This window comes from Microtus pennsylvanicus, chromosome 21, assembly GCF_037038515.1.
Source record: "Microtus pennsylvanicus isolate mMicPen1 chromosome 21, mMicPen1.hap1, whole genome shotgun sequence".
NCBI lineage: Eukaryota > Metazoa > Chordata > Mammalia > Rodentia > Cricetidae > Microtus > Microtus pennsylvanicus.
In genome coordinates, this window is record NC_134599.1 from 18,774,269 (window position 1) to 18,802,172 (window position 27,904).

Here is a 27,904-nt window from a genome sequence, read left to right on the forward strand (position 1 = left end):
GGGTTCCACCCCTAAGAAAGAAGACAGATTGCAGGAAACATGTGACCAAGCTCTTAAAAAGCAAAACATAAAGCTCTACAAAAACAGTAGACCCACAGAAGAGTATCCTTCTGGAACACTGACAGATCCACCAAGAAGCAAGAGTATCGAAACCACTCAAACCAGCACTGTTTCTTCAAAGAGACAACCGAAGAAATCCTCCCAGCCCAGGTTCATCCAGTGCTTTCTCAGGGCCTAAAGCAGGCATTCCAACGAGCACATAGAGCTATGGCTATCACCAGACAGAAGCCTGAGGACAGGGCTAGTCCAGACAATTAGGATGATTGTTTAACAGGAGATGGCAGAGGGGCCAGCACACCTGTTATCAAGCAAAAGTTCATGGGTTCCACCCTAAGAAAGAAGACAGATTGCAGGAAACATGTGACCAAGCTCAACAATCAAAACAAGTGAGCTCTCTCCAACCCAGACCTTTGGAATTGGCGAAGAACATTGTTTCTGAGAGAAATGTCTTTATCCAAGCTACTTCAATCCTACAGCCTTTGAGTAGAGTTCCAAATGTCAACAGCAGAACAAAGAAAAACTATGAATTCTTCAGTCCAGAGTCTAAGAACGGTTCTAAAGTAGGAGCCAAATTTCAGGTCCAAGAGACACTCGTGCCTGACTCCCTTCTGAAGAGAACCATGCAGAGTCACTTCAAACACGAGCAAGAACAACACAGGACCTATCACAGCCTGTCTGAGAGATCTCTTCGGAGACGCCACAGTCCTCAGAGAAAGCCTAGGAGTCCCTCTGACAGAACCCTTAGAAGCCTCTCGGAGAGATGTCGCAGTCCCTCCCAGAGGAAGGATGGCAGTCCCTCTAGAAGAACCCCTCAGAGTATCTCTGACAGGAGCCGGCCCAGGCTGTCTAAGGGGAGAGGTCGCAGTCCCTCAGGGAGGAGCCAACCCAGCCTTTCTGGGAGAAGGCCTCGCAGTTCCTCAGGGAGGAGCCCTCGTAGTAGTACCCCTAGTAGCCCTCGAGAGAGAAGGGGACGTAATCCCTCCCCCAAGGGTCGTCTTGGTCTTTATGGGAGGAACCAACACAGTCCCCCTTTTCAGAGATGCCGCAGCCCCTCCAAAAGGAGCCATCTCAGTCCCATCCGGAGGACATGGGCCAGTCTTTCAGAACGGAGCCATAGTACTCTCTCTGAGAGACCCCCTTCCAGACGCTCTGGCAGGACAAGCCAAAGCTCTTCTGAAAGAGGCTACCGCTGTCCCTCTAGGTCCAGGCTCCACAAGCCTTCTTCCGGAATCCACCGCAGCCATTCTCAGAGAACTCACTACAGCCCCTCTGACAGCAGACGCGGTCATTCTGAGAGGAGCCGACACTTAAAGAGGAACCAGCAAGGTCACCATGCGAGACCCCATCACAGCCCCAAGGGAGGCTCCAGCACAGTTCCCCTAAGGAGAGACCCAGACATAGCTGGTCTAAAGAGTTCCTGCAAATCTTTACCTAGCTGCCCATTCCTGTTCAATCAAAGAATTATCTGAGAGGGGAGTGAGAATGGGTGGGTCCGTAATTTAAGATCAATAAAGGGGTAATAATTGAACTCTCTTTGCCGCCCTAAGATCACTTGTGGGGTGGGTGGGACTGGATGTGCAAATGCCTGGAGCTCAAGGGTTGGGGTTCACGAGGACCCCTGAAATCTTCAGGCTTCGCCCACTTGCTCCAACCCTCCCCCGCCCCGACGGCCTCCCTAAGCCCCCGGTGCGATGGGGGCGGGGTCTCAAAAGAAGCCGAATATGAGCCGTCACGTGACTCTTTCTCCGCCGCAGCCCCCTCGGAAGCGGCTAGGCGGAAGTAGATGTTCAGAACAGGGCTGGTCGCTGCCGAGACCACATCCGGGAGAGGCGAGGAGAGCGGAAGTGGCGTTGGTCTGGCCGGAGCCCTTGGGTGAAATTGTTAGGCGTGGAGGGGGAGTGATGTCTTCCAGACTTGGTGCAGTCACCGCCGTGAGTTTCTTGGTGTGACCATTGTACTTTAGAGGTAGAACTGTCGAGCCGAGAACACGCGGTCCCTTGCTTTTGTCCCGTACTCAGAGTTGGTTTTATCAGAGCCCATCGTAGGCCCCACCCTTTTATAGCAGAGCCACTTGCCCCCCTTTTCTTTCCCATTTTTATTTTTGCCTGTTCCCCATCTTCTCGGACTCAGTTCCTCGACAGATTTGTAGTTAGTTTATATTCCTTCAGCATCCCCAGTGCCTCCCGTTTCTTTATCTTTTTCTCCCCCGTCTCCCTTTTCGAGCCTCCATCTAGAATTGGGCTTCGAGAATGGGGAAAGATGAAAGCTCCGGGATTGTCAACGCGACTTTACATTGTAGAAAAATAGGATGACCCACGTTTCCTAAAAAAGTGTCACCTTCGTTCCATTTGAAGTAGTTGCCCGCGAGAGCTTCACAACTAGGCACGAGGGGGATTCATCTCTTTGTGGATGAGATTCAAAGGTCCCCAGCACTCACTCGTGTGCTTGTGATTTGCTAGACCCCGGGACCCACACCCTTTAAGCAGCAGAGGAGCACCAGGATCGTGGGAGCTAAGAAGTAAGTGAGGTTTTCTGAGGACATTTTTGAAATTGTGTAGACAGTGCTGATAAAGATGTTCTGTGCACTGTGCAGCATCCTAGCCATCAGCCAGGTGTGGTTTGGGGGCACTTGAGACGTGGCTAGTGCAATCGAAAAACCGAATTATAAATTTTATTTCATTTTAATTGACTTAAATTTCAGTAGCCATCTGTAGCTAATGGCTACTGGATTGGACAGTGTAGGTGTGATCCTAGTGCGGGGAAGGAAAACGTAGTCTGCAATAAAAATGCACATTATAATAAAAATGGTATATGTGATTCAGTTAATGGTGGTCCTGCAACCCCCCCCCCCCATCAAATATGTGCTCATAATTAATTTGATGAACTTGGGAAGAAAAATAAAAACTGTAAGGAAGCTTTATATTTTCAAGCTACTTAGTCGTAGCCATGTTTTATTATTTTGTGTAACAAATGTGCTGAGTTTTTCTGTGGCTAATTCAGAGGGAAAGATTCCTATTAACTTGGCCCTTCCTGGGGAATTCTTTCATTTAGATAACATTTATTCAGTGTCTGCTCTGTGCCAGCTGTGTCGTAGGTCAGGCATGCAGGCTTGGGAAATGGAGTAAGATAGGTAAGCATAGCAAGTGCAATAGGAAGAAATGCAGTTTTTGAGGCAGGGTCTCTCTATCTGGAACCTCACTATGCAGCCTAGAGCAGCTGGTAACCTGCTGTCCTCCTGCATCTGCCTCTTAGTGCTGGGATTGCATGCCCGTGGCACCGCACAATTGTTTTTGTTTGAGATGGTTTCACTCTGAGGCTTAGATTGACCAAAACTGACTGTGTAGCCCAGACTGAACTTGAACTTTAATACTCCCCTGCCCTCAGCCTTCCCAGTGCTGGGATTACAGGCATGAGCTACTTTATACCCTGCTACTAAATATTTTTTATAATGGAACTTAATACTGCTTTTAGGAAGTATTTCAAGAATAGGCCATTTGTAAACAGAGGCTTGAAGGTCAAAGAATAATGCAATTCACTAGCTAGGAGACCCAAGCCTCCTGTCCCAAGAGAATAGCGTTTGAACAGGTAAGAGAAGTTGATACTAACTAGTTCTATATCATTGGCATGGAGGATGGCAGGGGATGAAGGGTATTACAGGGACATCCTTTAGAGAAGTTAGCAGGAGCTACCTTCATAAGGGCCTTATAGCAGGCTAATTGTGATTACCCTGGAGGGAAAAGGTCCCTTTTGAAGACATGGATTGAAAGGTGAGTGAATGCTGGTACCATGACAATTATAATAACCTAAGAAAGAAAATGAAACGTGGCGTATGATAGTAACGGTATTACGGATATATGTGATGGTTGGAGGGGTATAAGAGGGAAGAATATTGGGTGTTTGCAGGTTTCTGTCTTTGACAACAGTTGGATTTGGATTCATAAACCAAACTGGGAATTTTTGAACAAGAGGTAACATTAGAAGCAAAATGAATGGATTTGGATTCATTTGAAGTACAGACTTGAGAATTACCTTTGTGAGAAGTAATTGGAGGCGTGTTGTTTTCCTCCAGAAGATGAGTGTATTCATTAGCTCGTCTAAGAGTCATGGTAAAAGGGATGTTTCCCAGAGTGTACCGTGGTTTGCCTGGAGAAGATTGCTAAGCAGTATGAAGGCAATGGGCCACCCATTTCTTAACCAGGATTGGACTCCTTGGGAGTACTCACACAACTTTTCAGATTTATTTATCTCATGCATTTATTGCTTTGCTCACAAGGATGTCTGCACAGCAGACCTGTGGAGGTCAGAAGAGGCCATCGGAGCTCCTGGAACTGGAGTTATGGATGATGTTATATAGGTTATGTTATGTGGGTGCTGGGAACCAAATCTGGGTCCCCTGTAGGAACAAGCGTTCCTAAACACTGAGCCATGTCTCCAGGAGTACTCAGTCTTAACTATCTTCTTAGGGATTGCAGAGTTTGAGAGCTGATGATCCGAAGTGAGACCTGAAGAGAGAATGAAACATGGGGAATACCAGTGTTTAAAGATAACAGGCTAGGAGTCATGGGGAATATCATAACAAGCTAGGAAGAGATGAGAGAGGATGCTGAGATGAACCAAAATGCCTTTTTAAAAAAATGAATCTAAGCCGGGCAGTGGTGGCACACGCCTTTAATCCCAGCACTCAGGAGGCAGAGGCAGGCGGATCTCTGTGAGTTCGAGACCAGCCTGGTCTACAAGAGCTAGTTCCAGGACAGGCTCCAAAACCACAGAGAAACCCTGTCTCAAAAAACAAAAACAACAAAAAAAATGAATCTAAATATTTGCACCTATTAAAATGGGCTAGAGGCTCTTAAAAATGCTTAATCCAAAAAGTTGAAAATAGGCTAAATATTTCATTTGTGTGATAAGGAGTGGAGACTTGCCACACTAGTGATAAACTTTAAAGTCACTAATTAGATAGGCATTGCATCATAATAAAGCATTTTCTTGTTGCAGTGTTATCATTTGTGGAAGTTTTAAATTAGTATTTTTTTAAAAGATTATTTATTAGGTATACAGTGTAGTATCTGCATGTATGCCTGCAGGCCAGCAGAAGGCACCAGATCTCTTTATAGATGGTTGTGAGCCACCATGTATTTGCTGGGAATTGAACTCAGGACCTCTGGAAGAGCAGCCAGTGCTCCTAACCTCTGAGCCATCTCTCCAGCCCCTGAAATTAGATTCATTTCTAATAAATAAAGCTGCTTTGGATTGGTAGATGGCACAAAATACTTGACGTGTTTCGAGTCTTTTAAAAACAAGATAGTGAGTAACCTAGGAGAGAGTTTCTTAACCATCCTGACTTAATCTGCCATATATTAATCGTGCTGACCCTGTGAACTATTGATTTTTTCCCATGCTTATGCTTATTCATGAGATAGAAGATAGAAGTTTCTGGTTCCTCTGTTGATAGTTTAAAAAAAATCTCCAAAGACTTTTCTAACAGGAATCCCATGGATCTGTCTCTTAATGGTCTGTTGGTGACGGAAAGTCTTTACTGAATAGAGATGGCTCCTGTTTGCAATGCTGAGTTTCACTTGCAGAGGTCCGTCAGTTCCCATTATTGAGGTATAACTTACATACAGTAGATGCATTTGCTTCACATTTCACTATGTTCCATTTTGATAATAAGAATGAATCTGTAAAACTGCAATCACAGTGACAGACATTTCTATCCCCCAGTTTTTTAGATTTTAATTTTAATTTTATGTGTACAAGTGTTTTGCTTGTTTGTATGTCTGTACTACGTGTGTGCCTGGTGCCTGCCAGAGGGCATCAGATCCCTGAAACTAGAGTTACAGACAGTTGTGAGTTGCCACATGGGTGCAGGAATTGAACCTGCGTCCTCTGCAAAAGCAACCAGGGCTCTTAACTGCTAAGACATCTCCCCTGTCCCTCCAAAAAAATTTTATTTTGTTTTGTTTTTGTTTTTACTTTTTTCCTTTTTGAGACAGGGTTTCTCTGTGTAGTCCTGGCTGACCTGGACTTGAACTCACAGAGATCCGCCTGCCTCTGCCTCCTAAGTGCTGGGATTAAAGGCAGGTGCCACCACCACCCAGCTTTTTTTTTTAAGATTATTTTTATTACTTTAAATTATGTGTATGCTTTTGTGTCTCTGTAGGTGTTTTGCATGTGAGTGTTATGTCCACAGAGGCCAAAGGAGTTGGCTGTCCTGGAGCTAGAGTTACAGGCAGCTGTGAACCTCCCCCTGTGTATGCTGGGAACTGAACTTGGGTCCTCCAGAAGAGCAACAAATGCTTTTAACTATGGAGCCATCTTTCCAGGCCCTCTCAAAAGTTTCTCGTGCCTTTTGCAGTCCGTTCCTCCCTTCATTCCTGTCCCTAGGCCAGTGGGCTCTCAGTCTGTGGGGTTCGTGACCCTTTGGGGGAATCACATCAGTTATCCTACATATCAGATTTACATTACAATTCATAACAGTAGCAAAATAACAGTTATGAAGTAGCAGTGAAAATAATTTTGTGGCTGACGGTCACCCAACATGAGGAACACTATTAAGGGGCCACAGCGTTAGGAAGGTGAATAACTGTAACTGTACAGTGGTTTGCATAAGTCACACCTCACTCCCTTCGTCTTTAAAACATGCTATCTTTGCCAGAACTACAATGTTGAGTTGTAAATAGTTATTCATTGCCAAGTAGAATTCCACTACAGGTACATTACAATTTGCATTGCTATCTTCCTTTATGGAAATTTGTTTTTTGGGGTTATTTTTGATTTGGGGAATTACGTAAAGTTGAATAACATTCATGTGTCAATCTTGTGGAGACAAGTGTTTTGTTTTTGTTCTTTTTTTTTTTTCATTTTACTTGGTAAATACCTAAAGTAGCATTCCGTGTTGATTGGATCATATGACAAAATTGTGTTTAATTTTTTTATTTAAAAATTATTTTCATACCATATATTTTGATCATATTTTCCCCTCCTCAACTACCAGATCCTTCCCACTTCCATATCCTTCCAACTTCATGTTCTTTCTCTTCCCCTCCCAAAACAATATTAGAAAATAACAACAACAACAAAAACGTGACTTGGCTTCCAAAGTAGTGCATATGTATGTGTGTGTGTATGTATATACATATACATAAAATATACATATTAATCTTTGCTAACAGGTGCATAGGGATGCTCCTGGGGTTAGCTTATTGTAAGTGACAGTGGGCATCTTCTTCAGCATGCTTATTGACCACTTCATCTTTTTCTGTAAAGAATCCATTTACGAGGGCTGGAGAGATGGCTCAGAGGTTAAGAGCACTGACTGCTCTTCCAGAGGTCCTGAGTTTAATTCCCAGCAACCACATGGTGGCTCACAGCCATCTGTAATGAGGTCTGGTGCCCTCTTCTGGCATGCAAGCATACATAGAAGGAATGTTCTATACATAATAAATAAATAAATAAATAGAATTCATTTACGAGTTCACTGATAGTCCCCTCCCCCTTTTTGGTATGTCTCCCATTTTGGGTGCTAGAGATTAAACCCAGGCCTGAAGCGTACTAGGTTAAAAAAAAAATCAAGATGTCTTTTAAAAAAAAGATTTATTTATTTATTATGTATGTGTACAGTGTTGTGCCTGCATATCAGAAGAGGCGCCAGATGCCATTGTAGATGGTTCTGAGCCACCATGTGGGGCTGGCTTTACCCTAGGTTCCTAGGCTGTCCAGTCTTGGGTTCTTGATCCTCTAGCGGTGTCAGGCATGGATTCTGTCTTGTGGAGTAGGCCTTAAATCAGATGCTGGTTGGTGCCTCCCACAAGCTCTGTGCCACCTTCTGTAGAGAACCTTCCTGTACCAGAGACACCAGAATGTCGAAGTGGAGGTTCTGTGTAGGCACCAGCTCCGTTTCTCCATGTTCAGTAAATTGTGGAGGTGCTGTCTTCAGCAGTGGGGTCTTCCTTTCAGTTTGTGGAGAGTAATTTAAGAGTCTTAGTAACAGCCTGGGGTTTTGGGGGGATTCCCGTGGGATCCCTTTGGCCAGCTACTCAGTTATAAGTAACTCAGTCATGTTACTGGAAGCTTCATTGGTGATATATGGCCAGTTGGGACTTTTGTCTCCCTATTTGACAATTACAGTTAGATCACTTTCATATTTATGTATATTTTAAGAAACTTCTACTGTATGGGGTTTCCACACTGTCCCTCACAAATAACTTCATATTAGCTGTCTCTCCCTGTGTTCCCTCCTTGGACCACCTCCTTCCTCCCCTCCCACTTGATCCTTCCATTCCATCTCCTCACTCCCATCCATCTATAGCTATTCTAATTCACTTTCCTAATGAGATCTGTCTGTCTCCTCTAGTCCCGTACTCACTACCTAGCCTCTGTGGTTCTACAGTTTGTAGCTTGCTTTATCATTGACCTAATGGTTAATGTCCACATACATATAAATGAATACATACCATATTTCTCTTTCTGGGTCCAGGATATCTCACTCAGGATGATTTTTCTAGTTCCATTCATTTACCTGTGAATGCCATGATTTTCAGATTTTTTTTATGGCTGAGTAGTACTCTATTTTACAAATGTACCGTTCTTTATCCAGTCTTCTGTTGAGGGAAATCTAGGTTGTTTCCAGTCCAGTTTCTGGCTATTGTAATTAGAGCAGCAGTGAACGTGGTTGAGCAAGTGTCTCTGGGGTAGGATGAAGCATCCTTTGGGTCTATGCCCAGGAGTGGTATAGCTGAATCCTGAGGTAGATGGATTCCCATCTTGCTGAGGTACTGCCATGCTGATTTCTATAGTGGCTGTACAAGTTTGCATTCTCACTGACAGTGAATGAGTGTTCCTCTTATCCCACATCCTCGCCAGCATGACTTGTCAGTTCTTTCTCTGATCTTGGCCAGTCTGACAGGTGTAAGATGGAATCTCAGAGTTACTTTGATTTGCTTTTCTCTGATGGCTAAGGATGTTGAATATTTCTTTAAATGTTTCTCAGCTTTTTGAGTTCCTCTTTTGAAAATTCTCTGCTTAGATCTGTACCCCATTTTTAAATTGGATTATTTGGTTTTTTGACATTTAGTTTCTTGAGTTCTTTATATATATTGGTTATTAGCCCTCTATCAGATGGGTTGTTTGTAAAAATCTTTAAGCTGTTGCTTTGTCCAAATGGCAGCAACCTGTGCTGTTCAAAGTGACAGTGTCCTTTGCTGTGCCAAAGCGTCTTAGTTTCATGAGGCCCCATTTATTAATTGTTGTTCTTAGTGCCTGAGCTATTGATGTTTTTTTCAGGAAGTTGTCTCCTGTGCCAGGGAGTTCAAGACTCTTCCCTACTTTCTCTTCAATCAGGGTCAGTGTATCTGGTTTTATGTTGCTCTTTGATCCATTTGGAGTTAAGTTTTGTGCTGGGTAATAAATATGAAATCTATTTGGATTTTCCTACATGCAGCCATCTAGTTTGACAAGAGCCTTTTGTTGAAGATGTTATCTTTTTTCCAGTGTGTATTTTTGGCTTCTTCATCAAAAATCAGGTGTCCATACATGTGTGAATTTATGTTTGGGTCTTCAACTAGATTCCATTAATCATCACGTCTGTTTTTGTTACCATACTGTTTTTATTACTATGGACTTGAAATTGGGAGTGGTGGTACCTCCAGCAGTTCTTTTATTGTTCAGGATTGTTTTACTATCCGTGTGTGTGTGTGTGTGTGTGTGAGAGAGAGAGAGAGAGAGAGAGAGAGAGAGAGAGAGAGAGAGAGAGAGAGAGAGAGAGAGGAGAGAGAATGTTTCCATATGAAGCTGAAAATTGTCCTTTCAAGGTCTGTGAAGAATTGTGTTGGAATTTTGAGTCTGCAGATTTCTTTTGGTAGGGTGGCCATTTTTACTTTGTTAATCCTGCTGATCCATGAGCATGGGAGATCTTTCCATCATCTCATAATTTGTTCAATGTCTTAAAGTTTTTATCATGCAAATCTTTCACTTGCTTGGTTAGAGCTACCCCAAGATATTTCATATTATTTGAGGCTATTGTGAAAGGTGTTGCTTTCTGGATTTCTTTCTCAGTTCATTTGTCATTTTTATATAGGAGGACTACTGATTTTCGTGATTTAATTTTCTATCTCGCTCCTGTGCTGAAAGTGTTTATCAGCTGTAGGAGCTTCCCCATGGAATTTTTAGGTTCATATAATCTGCAAATAAAAATACTTTGACTTCTTCCTTTCCAATTTGTATCCCCTTCATCTCTTTCAGTTGTCTTACTATTGCTCTAGCTAAGATTTCAAGTACCATATTGAATAAGTGTGGAGAGAGTGGACAGCCTTGTCTTGTTCTTGATTTTAGTGAAACTACTTTGAGTTTCTGTCATTTAAGTTGGCTCTTGGGTTGCTGTAAACTGCCTCTGCTCTATGTGTCTTGTCTCTCTGATCTCTGCAGGACTTTTGTCATGAAGGGTGTTGTACTTTGTGAAAGGTCTTTTCTGCATTTAATGAGATGATCTTGTGGTTTTTGTCTTTTAGTTTGTTTATAGGGTGGATTACATTTATTAGTTTATGTATGTTGTATCATCCCTGCATCTCTGGAATGACACCTACTTAATCATGGCGAATGATCTTTTTGATGCATTCTTCAGTTCTGTTGGCAAGTATTTTATGGAATATGTTTGCATCATGTTCGTAAGGGGAATTAGTCTGTAATTCTCTTTCTTTGTTGGGTCTTTATGTAGTTTGGTTGTCAGGATAACTGTGGCCTTGTAAAATGAGCTGGGCAATGTTCCTTCTGTTTCTGTTTTTGGAATAATTTGAGGAGTATTAACTCTTCTTTGAAAATCTGGTAGAATTCTGCACTAAAACCACCAGGCCCTGAACTTATTTTGGTTGGGAGTCTTCCAATTACTACTTCTGTTTCATTAGGGGTTATTGATCTGTTTAAATTGCTTATCTGATCTTGATTTAACTTTGGTAAGTGAGATATATTGAGAAAATTATCCATAGGCTTTTAAAGTATATCCATATGATTCTCTGGATTTCCTCAGTGTCTGTTTTTATGTCCCTTTTTTCATTTCTAATTTTGTTAATTTGGATATTCTCTCTCTGCCTTTTAGTTAATTTGGATAAAGATTTGTCAATATTACTATTTTCTCAAAAAACAACTCTTATTTCATTGATTCTTTGTATTGTTTTGTTTTTATTTTATTAATTTCAGCCCCGAGTTCGATTATTTCTTATGGTCTTCTCCTTTTGGATGTGGTTTCTTCTTTTTGTTCTAGAGCTTTCAGGCTTGCTGTTGAGTTACTAGTATAAGATCTCTACATTTTTTTAAATCTAGGTAGTTAGTGCTATTATACTACCTCTTAGAATTGCCTTTATTGTCTACCATATCTTTGGGTATATTGTATATTTGTTTTCATGGTATTCTAGAAAGTCTTTAATTTCTTTTTCAACTTCTGTCTTGACCAGTTTTTCATTCAGTAGTGAGTTATTAAGTTTCCATGAGTTTGTGAGCTTTCTTGTAAGCTTTGTTGTTTCTGTTGATTTCCAGCTTTGATCTGTGGTGGTCAAAAAGGATGCTTGGTGTTATTTCAGTTGTCTTGTTTCTGTGAAGGCTTACTTTGTGCCTGAGTACGTAGTCAGTTTTGGAGAAAGTTACATGAGGTACTGAAAAGAAGATATAGTCTTTTATGTCTAGGCAAAAAATGTTCTCTAAATAAATATCTGTTAGATACATTCATTTATAATGCTATCCAACTCCAACATTTCTCTGTTTAGTTTGTGACTGGGTGGCCTGTCTGTTGGTGGGAGAAGGCATTGAAGTCTCCTCTGTCAAGGGGTGAGGCTCTGTGTGATTAAAGTTGTTTCTCTTTTTTGAGTGCTCTTGCAAATGGTGCATAGATGTTAAGAACTGCAGTGTCCTTTTTTTCCTATGATGAATATGGTGTCCTTCCCCGTCTCTTCTGATTAATTTTGGTTTGAAGTCTATTTGTTAGGTATTAAAATGGCTACCCCAGTTTGCTTCTTAGGTCCATTTACATAGAATATCCTTTTTCTATCATTTTATCCTGAGGTGATGTCTGTCCTTGATGTTAAGGTGAAAGAGCAATCCTGTTTTCTTATCCAATCTGTTAGTCTATGTCTTTATATTGGGGAATTGAGACCATTGATGTTGACAGACATCAGTGAGCAGTATTTGTTGATTCCATTATTTTGTTGTTGTGGGCTGTGTGTGTTCCTTCTTTTGATTTACTTGTTTGGGTTATTTATTCCTTGTGTGTTCTTAGGTTGGAGTTTTCCTTCTAGTGCCTACTATAGGGATGGATTTGTAAATAAATATTGCTTAAATTTGGTTTTATCATGGAATGTATTATTTTCTCCGTGATTGTAAGTTGTTGGGTATAGTAGTCTTTGCTCTTAGAGTCTGTAGAACATCTGCCCAGGCCCTTCTGGCTTTTAGAGTCTCAACTGAGAAGTCATGTGTTATTCAGATAGGCCTGCCTTTATATGTTACTTGGTCTTTTTCCCTTGAAGCTTTTGATATTCTTTATTTATTATTTATGTTTAGTGTTTTGATTATTATGTGCCAGGAAGACTTTCTTTTCAGATCCAGTCTATTTGGTGTTCTGTATGTTTTGTGTATCTTAATAGTTAGGGAAATTTTCTTTTATGATTTTTGTTGAAACTATTTTCTGTGCTTTTGACCTGTGCTTCTCCTTCTATTACTATTATTTTTCTTTAAATATTTATTTATTTATTTATTATGTATACAATATTCTGTTTGTATGTATGCCTGAAGGCCAGAAGAGGGCAGCAGACCCCACTACAGATGGTTGTGAGCCACCATGTGGTTGCTGGGAATTGAACTCAGGACCTTTGGAAGAGCAGGCAATGCTCTTAACCTCTGAGCCATTTCTCCAGCCCTATTACTATTATTCTTAAATTTTGTCTTTTGATAGTGTCCCAGATTTCCTGGTGGTTTGTGTCAGGATGTTTTAGATTTAACATTTTCTTTGACTGAGGTATCCATTTCTTCTGTTGTTATCTTCAGTGCCTGAGATTCTCTTCCATTTCTTGTATTCGTTGGCCAAGCTTGCCTCCGAATTTCCTGTTTGAGTTCCAGATTTTCCACAGTTTAGGTTTCTTTATTGATTCTATTTCCACTTTCAGGAACTTTCTTGAACTGTTTCATTCATTTCTTCCCACTGCTTGTGTTTCCATAGATTAAAGGATACACTCATGTCCTCTTAGAGACATGTGTCATACCCATAGAGGCTGTTTTCAGGTCTTTATGTCGCAGTACTCAGGGCCTGCTGTGGTAAGGTTGCGGGGCTCCAGTGGAAACATATTGTCCTGGCTGTTACTGTGTTTTTACCCTGGTCTCTAGGCTTGGGAAATCTGCAATTCTAGGTGTTGATATCTGGTCTTATCTTTGTTGGTTAGTTTCTGTTTTGTTCCTTGGTATCTGTTGCCCTCTCTGGCTCTAGGATTGTACCAGCTGTGGATGAAATTCTGGGATCCTGCTGGATGTAGCCACACTAGGGGTTCTAGGTTAAATGTGTTTCTAGGTATTGGGAGCTGACACTAGGAGGTGCACAGGATGGGGGAAAGCAGAATGTTCCACCAGGGTCTGCTTAGCTCCCTGACCACGGGGGCTGCAGCAGGTGTTCTGCTACAAAACTGAGCTGGGGGGTGAGACTGGGGGATTGGACTTGGAAGTAGTATGGAGGAGAGGCGAGCCTGCCTGCTTCCCTGGCCAGAGTGGCCTGCAGACCTGTTGGAGTTGGGGGCTGGGATAAAGCAGTGAATGGGGCAGGGTTTAGGAAGGGAAGATCTGTGATCCACTGGAGATGTGGGGACGGGGTAGAGGGAGACTGCAGGTGGCTGCTACAAGCTGGGGGTAATACTGAGGGATTGGTTTTTGAGAAGGTGAGGGAGAGGTGAGGATCTGCAGTCCCTGGTGAGAGTACCGAGGCTTTTGTACTGTGTTTCTTCTTTGTGTATGTGTTGAATGAGCACAGATGCATGTGCCTGTGTGTGTGCCTATGGAAGCTAACCGTCCAAGGTAGGTGCCTTCCTCCATTGCTCTCCACTTTATTTTTTGAGACAGGGTCTCTCACTAAGCCTGGAGCTCACTGGTGTTTAGACTGGCCAGTGAACTCCTGGGATCCAGTTGACTCCTCCCCTTCTCCAGTGCTAGAGTAATGGACACATACCTCCACAGATGACTTTTATGTGTATGCTGGGGATTTGAACTCTGGTCCTCAAGCCTGCATAGCAAACGCTTAACCACTAAGCCAACTTCCAAGACTGCATCTGTGTTTCCCTTTTAAGAATTCTATTTAAAGCCAGGCGGTGAGATCACACACACCTTTAATCCCAGCAGAGGCAGGTGGATCTCTGTGAGTTCGAGACCAGCCTGGTCTACAGACTGAGTTCTAGGACAGCCAGAAATACACAGAGAAACCCTGTCTCAGAAAAGGAAGGAAGAAAGGAAGGAAGGGAGGGAGGGAGGGAGGAAGGAAGGAAAAGAGAAAGAGAATCCTATTTAAGCCTGCAGGGGCCTTGCAGTGGCACACCCCTTTCATTCCAGTGCTCTGTGAGTTTGAGGCCAGCCTGGTCTATAGAGAGAGTTCCAGGACAGCCAGGGCTACACAGAGAAACCCTGTCTCAAAAAAACAAACAAATAAAACAAACAAACAAAAAAGAAACCTTTGTCTCCTATGCTTGCAAACATTTTCTTCTTTCATCTAGAGTTTTTTTTTTGTTTTTTTGTTTGTTTTTTTTAATTTTTTATTTATTTATTTATTATGTATACAATATTCTGTCTGTGAGTATGCCTGCAGGCCAGAAGAGGGCACCAGACCCCATTACAGATGGTTGTGAGCCACCACCATGTGGTTGCTGGGAATTGAACTCAGGACCTTTGGAAGAGCAGACAATGCTCTTAACCTCTGAGCCATCTCTCCAGCCCCGTGTTTGTTTGTTTTTTGAGATGGGATTTGGCCAGGAATTGGCTATGTAGCCCAGGCTACCCTCAAAACTCATAGATTCAGTGTCTTGTGCATACTAAGGAAGCACTGGGCCGAAGTTCTCAATTTAATGCTCATTAGAGATTCAAGAGTTTTTCTTCAGGTTTGTGCATTAAAATCTTATTTCCTTCTTTGGTTAACTAGCTCTTGTAGACCAGGCTGGCCTCGAACTCACGGAGATCCACCTGCCTCTGCCTCCCTTGTGTTGGGATTAAAGGCATGCGCCACCACCGCCCGGTATGGTTAAGTTTGCTTTATTTCTTTATGTTTTATATACAAATGCTCTGCATGTTTGCCTGCGGGCCAGAAGAGGGCACCAGATCTCATAACAGATGGTTGTCAGCCACCATGTGGTTGTCGGAATTGAACTCAGGACCTGTGGAAGAGCAGCCAGTGCTCTTAACCACTGAGCCATCTCTCCAGCCCAAGTTTGCTCTTCTTATTAGGAAATTTTTAGCAGAATCCTTTCGTCTGTGATTTTGGGTCATCCTGAAGTGAACAGAGTTCTGTATTCCCTCCTAAGTGCTGTGTTATTTGTACCACGCCCGAGGGTGGATGCATCTTAGTTGCTCACTGTACAATATTTCCAGTTTCCTTTATGATATTTCCATCTGTGAATTATTTAGCAGATTATTAAGTTCCTAGATATTTTAATATTTTTGTGTTTTGTTTTAGAATACCTTACTGCAAGTTAGTTTAGAATATCTTAACAAGTTAGTTTCTAACTTGATTCTGATATGGTCAAAAAATACTTGGTGGGCAGGGAATCCGGACTGCTCTTCAGACTCGAGAGGGAGGGGGAATGGAGTGGGGGGGGAGGGGAGTGGGAGGAGGAGGAGGGAAATAGGAGGCGGGGAGGAGGCGGAAATTGTTTCAACAAGAAAAATAAATAAATAAAAAGAAGAAAAAAATACATGGTGGCTGGCTGGTGGTGGCCCACACCTTTAATCCCAGCACTCAGGAGGCAAAGGCAGGTAGATCTCAGTGAGTTCGAGGCTAGCCTAGTCTACAGAGCAAGTTCCAGGACAGATAGGGCTGTTACATGGAGAAACTCTGTCTCTAAAAATCAAAAACAAAACAACAACAACAAATACATCATGATTTCCCTACCTTCATGTGAAGTTTGAGACCTAAAATGTTCTATGACTTTAATTTTCCCCCAGTCTTTCAAGACAAGATTTCTCTGTGTAACAGCCTTGGCTGTCCTGAAATTCTCTCTGTAGACCAGGCTGGCCTCAAACTCACAGAGATCCACCAGCCTCTGCTTCCTGAGTGCTGGGATTAAAGGCGTGAGCTACCATGTCCTCCCTCCAAATAATTATAATTTATTAAGCTTGTGGAATTGCCTGCTTTTCTCTAATTCTATCAGTTTTCAGTTTGTGTATTTTGAGACTCTATTATTAGATGTTGCAACAGATCATTATATCTTCTGGATAATTTGACATTTTGTCATTTTGTCTTTTTATATCTGGCAATAAATACTCTTTGTCCTGAAGTCTATTTTATATGAAGTTAAAATAGCCATCACATGTTTGCTGATTGCATGGTACAGTTTCATTGATTCAGTGTTTTAAGATTTATTTACTTACTTATTTATTTGAGACAGGGTTTCTCTGTAGCTTTGGAGCCTGTCCTGGAACTCACTGTTCTGTAGACCAGGCTGGCCTCGAACTTACAGAGATCCACCTGTCTCTGTCTACTGAGTGCTGGGATTAAATATGTGTGCCACCACCACCCAGTTTATTATATTTAATTACAACATTTAATTGTAATATAATTTAAATTATAAATTTAATTACAATTTATTAATAAATAAATTATCATAAATATAAATTATGTATTTAATTTCATGTCTGTGTGTGAGTACGTGCATGTGAGTATGGGTACCTGCCAAGAACAGAGGCAGCAGATCCCTCTGGAGCTGAACTTGCAGGTGGTAGTGAATCACCTGATGAGGGAGCTGGGAACTAAACTCTAGAGAGCAGCACACACTTTTAAAACCCAAGCCATCTCTCCAGCCCCTATTTAATTTTAATCTATGTAGTTATATGTGTAGGTTACTGATCATATATCTTTGTAATGAATCTGTTAATTACTAAATTTTAACTGGAATATTTAGACCAACAGGATTTGAATTAATAGGGATGGATTTGGGTCTACCCACTTACTCTTTGTTCTCTGTCCTCTGGTTTGTTCCTGTTCTTCTTTTGGGTCATTTGAACGCTTAGGGTCCCATTTAAACATACGGCCATGGGTGGCTGAAGAGACAATTCAGTGGCTAAGAGTGCACACTGCTCTATGTAGAGAGTTCGGTTACAGCACCCACAACTGCCTCTAACTCCAGCCCTGGGCGAAAGCCAATGATTCTGACTTTCACAGCGCATTGCATTCCCATGTACATCCCACACAGAGGAACACACCCGTATATACAGAACTGAAGATAAATAATCTTTACATTCGCTTCCGTATCAGGAGTTTGGCAAAGGCTCTGCAGTAGAAGTTGAATTCATTTCCTCTAGGTATTATAACTCATGTGCATCCTTTCATAATCTATTAGAATTAATATCTGCTCCTTTCTTATAAACACACACATTCCTTCCATATCCTGCCATTTGACTTACGTTGAAGATTTTGGATGTATTCAGAAAACTTTATCAAATAATGTTAACATTTGCTTTATTCATTTTTTTTTTTTGATTTTTCGAGACAGGGTTTCTCTGTAACTTTTTGGTTCCTGTCCTGGAACTAGCTCTTGTAGACCAGGCTGGCCTCCACAGAGATCCGCCTGCCTCTGCCTCCCGAGTGCTGGGATTAAAGGTGTGTGCCACCACCGCCTGGCTTGCTTTATTCATCTTTAAAAAAAATATTACCCAAACTGGGCAGTTGTGGGCGCATACCTTTAATCCCAACACTCGGGAGGCAGAGGCAGGTGGATCTCTGTGAGTTTGAGGCCAGCCTGGTTTACAGAATGATTTCTGGGACAGCTAGGGCTACACAGAGAAACCCTGTCTCAAAAAAAAAAAGTTACCAAAGCTGTTTGTGCGAGCACACATTCTCTCCCTCTCTGAGGCAGGGTTTTGCTTATTAGCCTACCTGACCTGAACTTGCCATCCTCCTGCCTCAGTCTTTCAAGTGACAGGAATTCAAGATGTGTACCATCATGTGAGCCTGTCTGTTGCTTTCCTTTTTTTCTGTTTTTCCCAGACAGGGTCTCACTCTGTAGCCAAGTTTGGACTTGAACTTGAGGCAGTTCTCCTGTCTTCCTCATATGTACTGGGTTATAGGTGTGAGCTAATACATCTGGCTGTCTGCTGCCTCTTCCTTTTCCCTTCCTCCTTCCTCCTCTTTTATTTAATTCATCTATTCTTAGACCATCAAGTAGCCCAATGGGTAAAAGCTAAGCCTATAGACATGAGTTCAATTCCTGGGATCTGTATGGCGGAAGGAGAAAACCAACTTTATATATCTGTACACAGTTAGCTTTGTCCTTTTTATGTAGTCCAGGACCTAAGCTCAGGAACCAGTATCCCCTTCTAGGGTTGATCTTCCTATCTCTATTAACCCAGGGAAGAGCACCACTCACAGTTATGCCCAGAGGCTAACCTAATCTAGATAATCCTTCACAAATAGATGAAAACTCTACTCCTTTGCTGTGGGATAATGCTGTTGTACACTGTAAAGATTTGTCATTCACATGGGTTTAATAAAACACTGATTGGCCAGTAGCCAGGCAGGAAGTATAGGCAGGGAAAACAGGCTAGAATTCTGGGAAATGGAAAGGCAGCCGCAGTTGTCAGCCAGACACAGAGGAAGCAAGATGAGAATGCCTTACTGAGAAAAGGTACCAAGGTCACATGACTAAACATAGATCAGAATTATTGGCTAATTTAAGTTGTAAGAGCTAGTTAATAATAAGCCTGAGCTAATAGGCCAAACAGTTTATAATTAATATAAGCCTCTGGGTGTTTCTTTGGGACTGAATGGCTGCGGGACTGGGTGGGACAGAAACTTCTGTCTATACCCCTTGTCAACCTGGAACTCAAACACATTAAGTTTATTTTTTATTGGATCTTAATTTTTTTGTGTGTTTATGTGTATGCATGTGTGGGTGTCAAGGTACATATGTGGAAGTCAGAGGACAACTTGCAAGAGTCAGTTTTCTCTACTACGTGGATCCTGAGAATCAAATTCAGGTAATCAGGGTTGACAGTAGGCACCTTTACCTGTTGAACCATCTTGCTGGGCCCAAACATCAATTTTAATCTGCACCTTAAAGATTTGTCTCCATAGATTCATAATGCAAAAATGTATTACATTCAATTTCAAAAGTGTTTATGGTCTACCAGTTCCATACAATTTAAAACTTATAATTCCTTCTGACATTCCAGACAGTCTCTTAACTCTGAGCTTCCATGGGATTAAAAACAAATTACATACTTCAAACAAAGTTGTACAAAGTAAACATTCCCAGTCCAAAGAGAAAAACAGGAGCCTAGCAATGGTCAGACCAAGACAAGACTAAAATCCTGCTGGGCAAACACCAAACCCTGCAGCTCTGTGTCCAGCATCTTGGGCTCATGATGGAATCATCTGGATTACAGAAGTTTGAGTGGCCAAGTCCCTCCGGCTATGCCCTCTGTAGTACACACAGTCTCTAACCTGAGCAAGCTCCGCTCTGTGCCTCTAGCTTCCTTCACAGGAAGTCCTGTGGTCTTGGCATCTTCAGCATCCCGTGGTCTCCATTACTTCACTGCCCAGCTTCATACAGTGGCTTCTCAAGGCTTCCTTTCAGGAGCCTGGCCCTGCCGCACATTGCCAATTTCAGGTTAGATCTTCCCACCTGAGTAACTCAACCAGTGTAATCCCTCAGGCTAATCTGATCTAGATAGTTCCTCATAGGTGTGCCCTCATGGGAGGCTTATGATTCTGAGTCCTGTTGAATTGACAGTCTTAACTAACACAATTAGTGGGAGGTGGGGCCTGGAGAGATGACTCAGTGATTAAGAGCACTAGCTGCGGGGGCTGGAGAGATGGCTCAGCGGTTAAGAGCATTGCCTGCTCTTCCAAAGGTCCTGAGTTCAATTCCCAGCAACCACATGGTGGCTCACAACCATCTGTAATGGGGTCTGGTGCCCTCTTCTGGCCTGCAGACACACACACAGACAGAATATTGTATACATAGTAAGTAAATAAATAAATATTTTTTTTAAAAAAAAAAAGAGCACTGGCTGCTCTTACAGAGAACCTGGGTTCAATTCCCAGCACCCACATGGCAGCTCATAGCTGTCTGTAATGCCAAGACATCTGACATCCTCACACCTATATACATGCAATCAAAACACCAATACAATAAAATAAAAATAAACTAAAAGACTGGGAGTGCTTACAAAAGATGGCTTAGTGATTAAAGTGCTTGCTACGCAAATGTGAGGTCTGCAAATTGGATCCCCAGAAACCCATGGAAAGGTCCAGAGAGCTTGGTCGCTTGCCTGTAATTCCAGCCTCAGAAAGTGAAGGAGACAGGATCTCCAGAGAAGGCTGCCTAAAAGAATAACCATATCAGCTAACTCTGGGTTTGATTGAGAGATCCTGCCCCCCATGCATGAAGTAGAAAAGCAATTGAGGACTGTTTTTTTTTTTTTTTTTTTTTTTTTTTTTTTTTTTTTTTTTTTTTTTTTGGTTTTTCGAGACAGGGTTTCTCTGTGGTTTTGGAGCCTGTCCTGGAACTAGCTCTTGTAGACCAGGCTGGTCTCGAACTCCCAGAGATCCACCTGCCTCTGCCTCCTGAGTGCTGGGATTAAAGGCGTGCGCCACCACCACCCGGCTTGAGGACTGTTTCTTAACATCAATTTTGGGCCTCTGTATGCATGTGCACACATGTGCTCCCACATACATGCAAAAATATTTATTATGTATACAATATTCTGTCTGTATGCCTGCAGCCCAGAAGAGGGCACCAGTCCCCACTACAGATGGTTGTGTACCACCATGTGGTTGCTGGAAATTGAACTCAGGACCTTTGAAAGAGCAGGCAATGCTCTTAACCTCTGAGCCATCTCTCCAGCCCCTGGCACTTGGTTTTGATCCTACTGAACGTACTGGCTTTGTGGGAGCCTAGGCTGTTTGGATGTTCACCTTACTAGACCTGGAAGGAGGTGGAAGGTCCTTGGACTCCCCACAGGGCAGGGAACCCTGACTGCTCTTTGGGGGTGATGAGAGAGGGGGAGTTGACTGGGGGAGGGAGATGGGAGGCGGTGGCAGGGAGGAGACAGAAATCTTCAATAAATAAATAAACATGTATACAACATATGAGCATACACATTGTTTAAAAAATAAATAAGGAAGACAACAGCCTCTGGATCACACACACACGCATGCACACAAACGCCACACACCCACACAAAAAGAAAACACATTTGAAAAAAGAATAAAAATTAAAGACCCCTTAAAGTTGGTGACATTTATAAGTTGAGAGATTCAAGAAGCTTAAACAGTAAGATCACCCAAAGAAAGGCATAGCTCTGTACATCTTAATGAAACTATTAAAGACAAAATCTTAGGAAAAAAGTAGAGCATAGCTTCAGAAAGGTTGCATTTTACAGTACAGGGACAGTAACTCATCGGGTCTTGCATTCCCAGTAGAAACCAAGGAAGCCAGAGGGCCACGTGGCATTGTTTTTAAAACCTTGAAGGAGGGGGCTGGAGAGATGGCTCAGTGCTTAAGAGCATTACCTGCTCTTCCAAAGGTCCTGAGTTCAATTCCCAGCAACCACATGGTGGCTCACAACCATCTGGAATGAGGTCTGGTGCCCTCTTCTGGCCTGCAGATATACACACAGACAGAATATTGTATACATAATTAATAAATAAATAAATATAAAACCTTGGAGATTTGTCAATTCAGAATTCTAACTTGAGTGAGTCTTTCCTACAGTGATAAAACATGTTGCAGGGTGGCAGCGTTGCACGTCTTTAATCCCAGCACTCCCGAGGCAGAGGCTCGTGGATCTCTGTGAGTTCAAGGCCAGCCTGATCTACAGAATGGGTTCTGGGATAGTTAGGACTACACAGAGAAACCTTATTTGGGGGGGGGGGGAGCAAGAATGTGAAGGAAGGCTTCTGGAGAGATGACTGAACAGTAAAAGCACTTGTTGCTCTTAGCAGAGGACCTTGGTCCAATTCCCAGCCCCACATGGTAGCTCACAGCCATCTGTAACTCCAGCCCACTTGTGGCTCACATAGGTCCCATGAGTCCATTGGTGCACATACATACAAGCAGGCAAAGCATTCGGACACATGAAATAAAAGCCTAGAAAGTTTGTTGGCATTTTTGTTTATCTTATTGGGGGTGCTCATTTATGGCACAACTTACAGGGATTGGTGGCAAGCTCCTCTACCTGCTGAACCCTCTCACTGCCTGTTTCTCCACGTTGGCTGCCTCCCCAGTACTAGGATTACAGACGTTCTTACTTGGGTGTGGGCACTGAATCAACTGAACCGTAGCCCCCACCCCCCAGCGTGTTCATCTACCTTGGTTTCTTCCTCTTCTCCCTCTGGAATTTCAGTTATACTCAGAAGTTGACCGCCAGCTTGGCAGACTTTCTGCTGTCTGCTTTTCCATTTTTTGCATAAGTCCTCCTGTCGTCTGCAGTCTGCTCCTGAGCCCATCTAAGGAGTTTTTATTTCAAACACTGCCATTTTTGAGTTTTAAATTTCATAGTTTCTTGTTTGTTTGGTTGGTTGGTTTTCGAGACAGGTTTTCTCTGTAGTGCTTTGGAGCCTGTCCTGGAATTTACTCTGTAGATCAGGTTGGCCTTGAACTCACAGGGATCCACTTGCCTCTACTTCCCAAGTGCTGGGATTAAAGGCGTGTGCCACCACCGCCAGACTTCAGTTTCAGTTTGCTGTTACGGTTTGTCTGTCTTGTTCCATTTGCAGATAGACCACACAGTTGCTCTCAGACTTCCGGTTCACGTCTGTTCAGCGCTCCAGGCTGTTCTTCATTGATTGGTTCACTCTAGGCTGTTCTTCGCTGATTGGTTCACTCCAGGCTGTTTTTCACAGATTGGTTCACTCCAGGCTGTTCTTCACTGATTGGTTCACTCAGTTCGAGTCTTATGTCAGATTTCAGTCTTTTGCCTGGCTGATTTGAATATGTCTCCTTCACATACATAGCTCAGGCTAAACTGTGACTTCTACGATTGTATACACAGAACTGCGCGGTCACACTTTCTCCTCTCCAGAGTTTCCCCACACTCTGGTCCAACTTCCTGTGGTCTCAAGATGAACTTGGTATTGTAGTCTGATGTGGAGGGAGCTCCCCTGTGGCAGAGCCATGGACCATCTACAGGAAAGTGACAGCATATGGGTCACTTCTCCCTGTTTTTAACTCCCCTGTGCAGCCCACCTACTTTTGTTTAACCCACACTCGAGAGTTTATTATTGTAATCGCCTACCTGGACCGACCGCTCTAGCGCACCTACCTGGACTGACCGCTTTATAGCAAATTTATAAGAATTTATAATATTGGCCCTCATTCAGAAAGCTGATATTTGTTCCCCCATCCCCTAGAATACTGACACCCTTCTATATTTTACTCTGTCTTCTTCCCAAAAGAAACCCCCTCCTCTCAGAAGAAACCATGGAAGAAAAATGTTTGTCCTTATTTATGAATTTCTTATAATTAGATCTGCTTTATATATATTTGTTTTTCATTTATTGAGATACCCTTGTAAGACGTGCTGTTCTGTCTCCTTTTGTATTTGGCAATATCCCCCTTAGTACAGTTAGGTCAGCTGACAACTGTGATTTCCGGAGCTGTCACATTTAAAATCTTTTCCTCCCCATCTCTCCTCCACCCCATATCTCCTTTCTCTTAACACTCCACTTCCTCTCCCTCCCATCTCCTTTCTGACAGAGTCTGGTTATGTAATCTAGGCTGACCTCCTGCCTCAGCTTCCCAAGTGCTGAGGTTGTAATCCTTTGCCTCAGGCCGAATTTACTGATTCTGATGAAGCAAGCTGGCTTGTCTTTGATTACTCTTTACCCCATGCAATATTGCATCTTTCATGCAATAGCCAGGGTGATCTTTCTAAGTCACGGGTCTGAAGCTGGCCGCATAGCTATGAACCAGCACAGGAAGGTTCTAGAGGTCTCTGGGCACACTCTGAAGACTGCTGTGTTGATTGACCTAGAAGGATATGTGACACTTTGCAGTTTCTCAGCAATTTTTCTTTCTCTTCGCAGTGATTTTTTTCCTTTTTGCAATCTTCTTCTTCTTCTTCTTCTTCTTCTTCTTCTTCTTCTTCTTCTTCTTCTTCTTCTTCTTCTTCTTCTTCTTCCTCCTCTTCCTCTTCTTCTCCTCCTCCTCTTCTTTTTCTTCTCTCTCTGAAAGAGAGTATGTGTATGTGGGGTTCTCTTTGTAAACTGGCTGTCCTGGAACTCATTCTGTAGACCAAGCTGGCCTCAAACTCAGAGCTGCCTCTGCCCCATAAGCGCTGGGATTAAAAGCATGCACCACCACTACCTAACTCAGTAATTTTTCTTTTCTTTCTCCTCCCCAACCCCCCAAACAGAGTTTCTCTGTTTAGCTCTGGAACGCGCTCTGTAGACCAGGCTGGCCTCAAACTCACAGAGATCCACCTGTCTCTGCCTCCCGAGTACTGGGATTAAAGGCGTGCATCACATTGTCAGTCTCAATAATTTTTATTTATGACCAGTTTGACTGAGAAATCTGAATCCAGCTATTTCCCAGGATTCAGTGCTGGGAAGGGGGGCTGAGGGGAGAACGGTTCACATCAGTAGGTTCACATAAGTAGGACAGAGCCCATATCAGTGCTGGGAAGGGAGGCTGAGGGGGAGGATGGTTCATATCAGTATCCACAGACCGTTCTTATGGTCCTTCTATCAGAGAGACTGGGCAGATTGGATACGTGTGGCTGTACATCCAAGGAGTGTTTGAGCGGTCACGTTGTATCCTATCTTCTTGCCTGCTTTCTTTCCTCAGAGTAGTCTGGGAAGGCGTGCCTTCCTGGGCTACAGAGGGACCGCTGGTGTTGCCTGCTTACTCTGTCAGACTGCACTGAGAGTAAGAAGAATTGTGTATGCTATGTTAAGTTGACTTGTAACTGTTAGGATATTATAGCCATATAGTGTTTTTGTGTGTGCGTGTTTTCTTTTTCTTTATTTTTTGTAAACAAAGCAAAAGCCACTCAAGTTTTGCACAAGTTATTAACTGGGTTGTATTGTTACAATATAAGAAACATTATTAGGAGATTTTTCTGGCCTCTCCCTGTGGTACATATCTTTCATTGTGTCAGTAGCAGGACCCAGTGCTCCATCAAGGACAACAGCTTCCAGTACACTATCCCTCACGATGACTCCCTAAGCGGCTCATCATCCGCCTCCTCATGTGAACCCGTGAGTGACTTCCCAGCATCCTTCCGAAAATCTACCTACTGGATGAAGATGAGAAGAATCAAGCCTGCTGCCAGTTCACCAGTTGAAGGTATCCATTGCAGATTCTCGGTTCTAAGACAGGAACGTGTGCCGGATTGTTTCACTGCCACAGGATTGTCATTAGTGATTAGACGCCATTTTGTTTGAGACAGGCTTTTACTATGTAGCTCAGACTGGCTTCAAGTATGTAGCTCAAGCTAGCATCAAATTTATTATGATCCTCCTGCATCAGCCTCCAGAGTCTCGGACTTACACTACAACCATCTTGATTAGACAGATGTTGAGGAGCGGCTGTCATGCACTGTTAACTTTGTGACGAGAGTGCTTCTACCTTACTAGCAACCTTCCTCTTTATGGGATTGAGACCCATTTCACCTTCTTTTGCTTAATCTATTTCCCTCTGCTTTCGAGGGTGAGGGGGCTGGGCAGTAGATTATCACGGTAGTGTACGCCAAGGGTGGCCGTCAGTGATTCATGGCCAGCTCTGTTTAGCTCTGCTTCTGTAGCCCTCGGTCATAGTCCGGAGAGGCGAGTTTTATAGGCCCTTAACCCTAAGGAAGAGGGGTTGGGTTCTGAGGGAAGACAGTCTAAAAGGAAGAGGGAGCCTCTCACACCAGGGCCCCTAGGCTGTTCTGTGAGGGTGTGTTTGCTGGCAACACGTGCCTTTGGTGGCATTGTGATAAGTTTTTGAAGGCCAACCCAAGTGTTCACTTACAGACTTTTGTTGTGCTGTGTGTCAGACACAGGTGAGAAGGAAAAGGAAAAGGCCAAAGGAAAAAGGAAAATCAAGCAGGAGGAAGATGAAGACTATCGCGAGCTTCCTCAAAAGAAGCACAAGCTCTATGGTAGGGCCCTGTGCTGTCTGTCTGTCCTTCCCTGGGAGACTGAGCGACATCCTTTAAGGCCTGAGGGAGAAAGCCTTTGGTCTGGAGGCTTGATTGACTTTGGGGCCCCTAGAATTTGAGTGAGGGAATGGCTTTCACTTGCTTTGTATCCTTTCCCTCAGACCTGTCTTAGGAAGGCCAGTTTCAAGGAACCTAGTGTGCTGAAGAAAAGGGGAAGGGGTTTGTAAAGCTGACTGACTAGGCTTCAGATTTCTTAGTTTCTGTCTTATGTCAGGGAGGAAGCAACGGCCTAAAGCTCAGCCTCACCCCAAACCCCAGGCTCGTCGGGTTCGGAAGGAACCTCCAGTTTACGCAGCAGGTATGCTTTCTCTTTGAATCGCTGTTGTTTCTGTGAGGAGTGGTGTGCCGGAGGAGGCTCTCCCTCCCTCCCTCTTCCCCCTGTCTGTGTGAAGAACTGAACCTAACACTTCATTCCTGCCAGGCAGGCACTCTCCCAGGCCTCACCTGCAGTCCGCTGAAGCCGCTGCTGGTTTGGCGGTCACTAGACTTTTAAGTTTTGACACTTTATACCCTTGCCCTGCCTCAGTCTATTTCCCTTGTACAACCCTGGGTTTCCCTGTAAGTGTACAAAAAGTATTAAAATTATGAAATTTAAATGACATAAAAATGTTTAGCATGGTCTCAGGCACATAGGAAAAAAAATCTTAGAAAACAATTTTGCGTGTCTCAGTGTCTTTTTCTTAAGTCACGGTCTGGAAAGTGGTGTGCGGTTGTGCTGTCACCAGGCTTCGGAGTGAGTCTCAGATAATTTCCCCCCCCCGCCCGTGGGGAAATGGGTAGAAGCTTCTGGAACTCTACAGTGAATGGAAACAGGCTATGTGTGGAAGTTATATACCCCAAGAGTCTCTTCATTGCCATCTACCAGGACAAAACATTTTATGATACTCTTTCTCAGTTGTAGGCTTGAGCTTTTCATTTCTGGAAAATGCTACAGATTACAGTGTCCTATCCTTTTCATTGTAGGAAGTATGGAGGAAAAATGGTACTTAGAAATCATGGATAAAGGCAGTGTTTCCTGTCCTACCTGCCAGGCAGTGGGGAGGAAGACTATAGAAGGTTTAAAGAAACACATGGAAAACTGCAAACAGGTTAGCTATTTTGTGGCATTTTGTGACTGTTGGGATTTTTTTTTAATTAAACTGTAGACTTCTGGTACTGTGTGCAATCTTTTACAGCTAGCTAGGGGTAGCATTGTGCAGTAGAGAAAACAGACTTTGCATGTGCTGGCCTGGTTTGCGTGTTTATGTAATTGCACTACTTGTTGCTCTTTTAAAGTACAGACCTTGGTTTTTTCTCCTAAATGGAGACGGAATGACAACTGTTTGAGGTGTTTGTTGTTTTTACGCCACTGTGTCCAGATTCCTGACCCGAGCAGTTAAAGGGCGGATTTACTTGACTCGTGGTGGGAGAGGGTGTAAACCCACTGGTGGCCAGGAAGGTGTGGTGGCTGGAGTGACTCACCTGGGGTGCCAGG

General features: G+C 43.1%; 1 protein-coding gene across 4 annotated transcripts in view; it reads left to right on the forward strand.

The window, feature by feature from the left end:
- Positions 1-1,866: 1,866 nt before the first annotated feature.
- The window catches only part of Znf512 (zinc finger protein 512), a 42,685-nt gene continuing 16,647 nt past the window's right edge, over positions 1,867-27,904 (forward strand). The window contains exons 1-6 of one of the 4 annotated variants that reach the window (XM_075955056.1): positions 1,867-1,991; positions 2,520-2,578; positions 25,390-25,574; positions 26,266-26,370; positions 26,645-26,728; positions 27,394-27,518. In XM_075955056.1, coding sequence (XP_075811171.1) covers positions 1,962-1,991; positions 2,520-2,578; positions 25,390-25,574; positions 26,266-26,370; positions 26,645-26,728; positions 27,394-27,518 — 588 coding nt within the window. In that variant the 5' untranslated portion in view covers positions 1,867-1,961. Of the gene's footprint in view, positions 1,992-2,519; positions 2,579-13,947; positions 13,965-25,386; positions 25,575-26,265; positions 26,371-26,644; positions 26,729-27,393; positions 27,519-27,904 lie in introns of those variants that run through there. The other 3 variants (XM_075955058.1, XM_075955057.1, XM_075955059.1) reach the window with 3 other exon arrangements.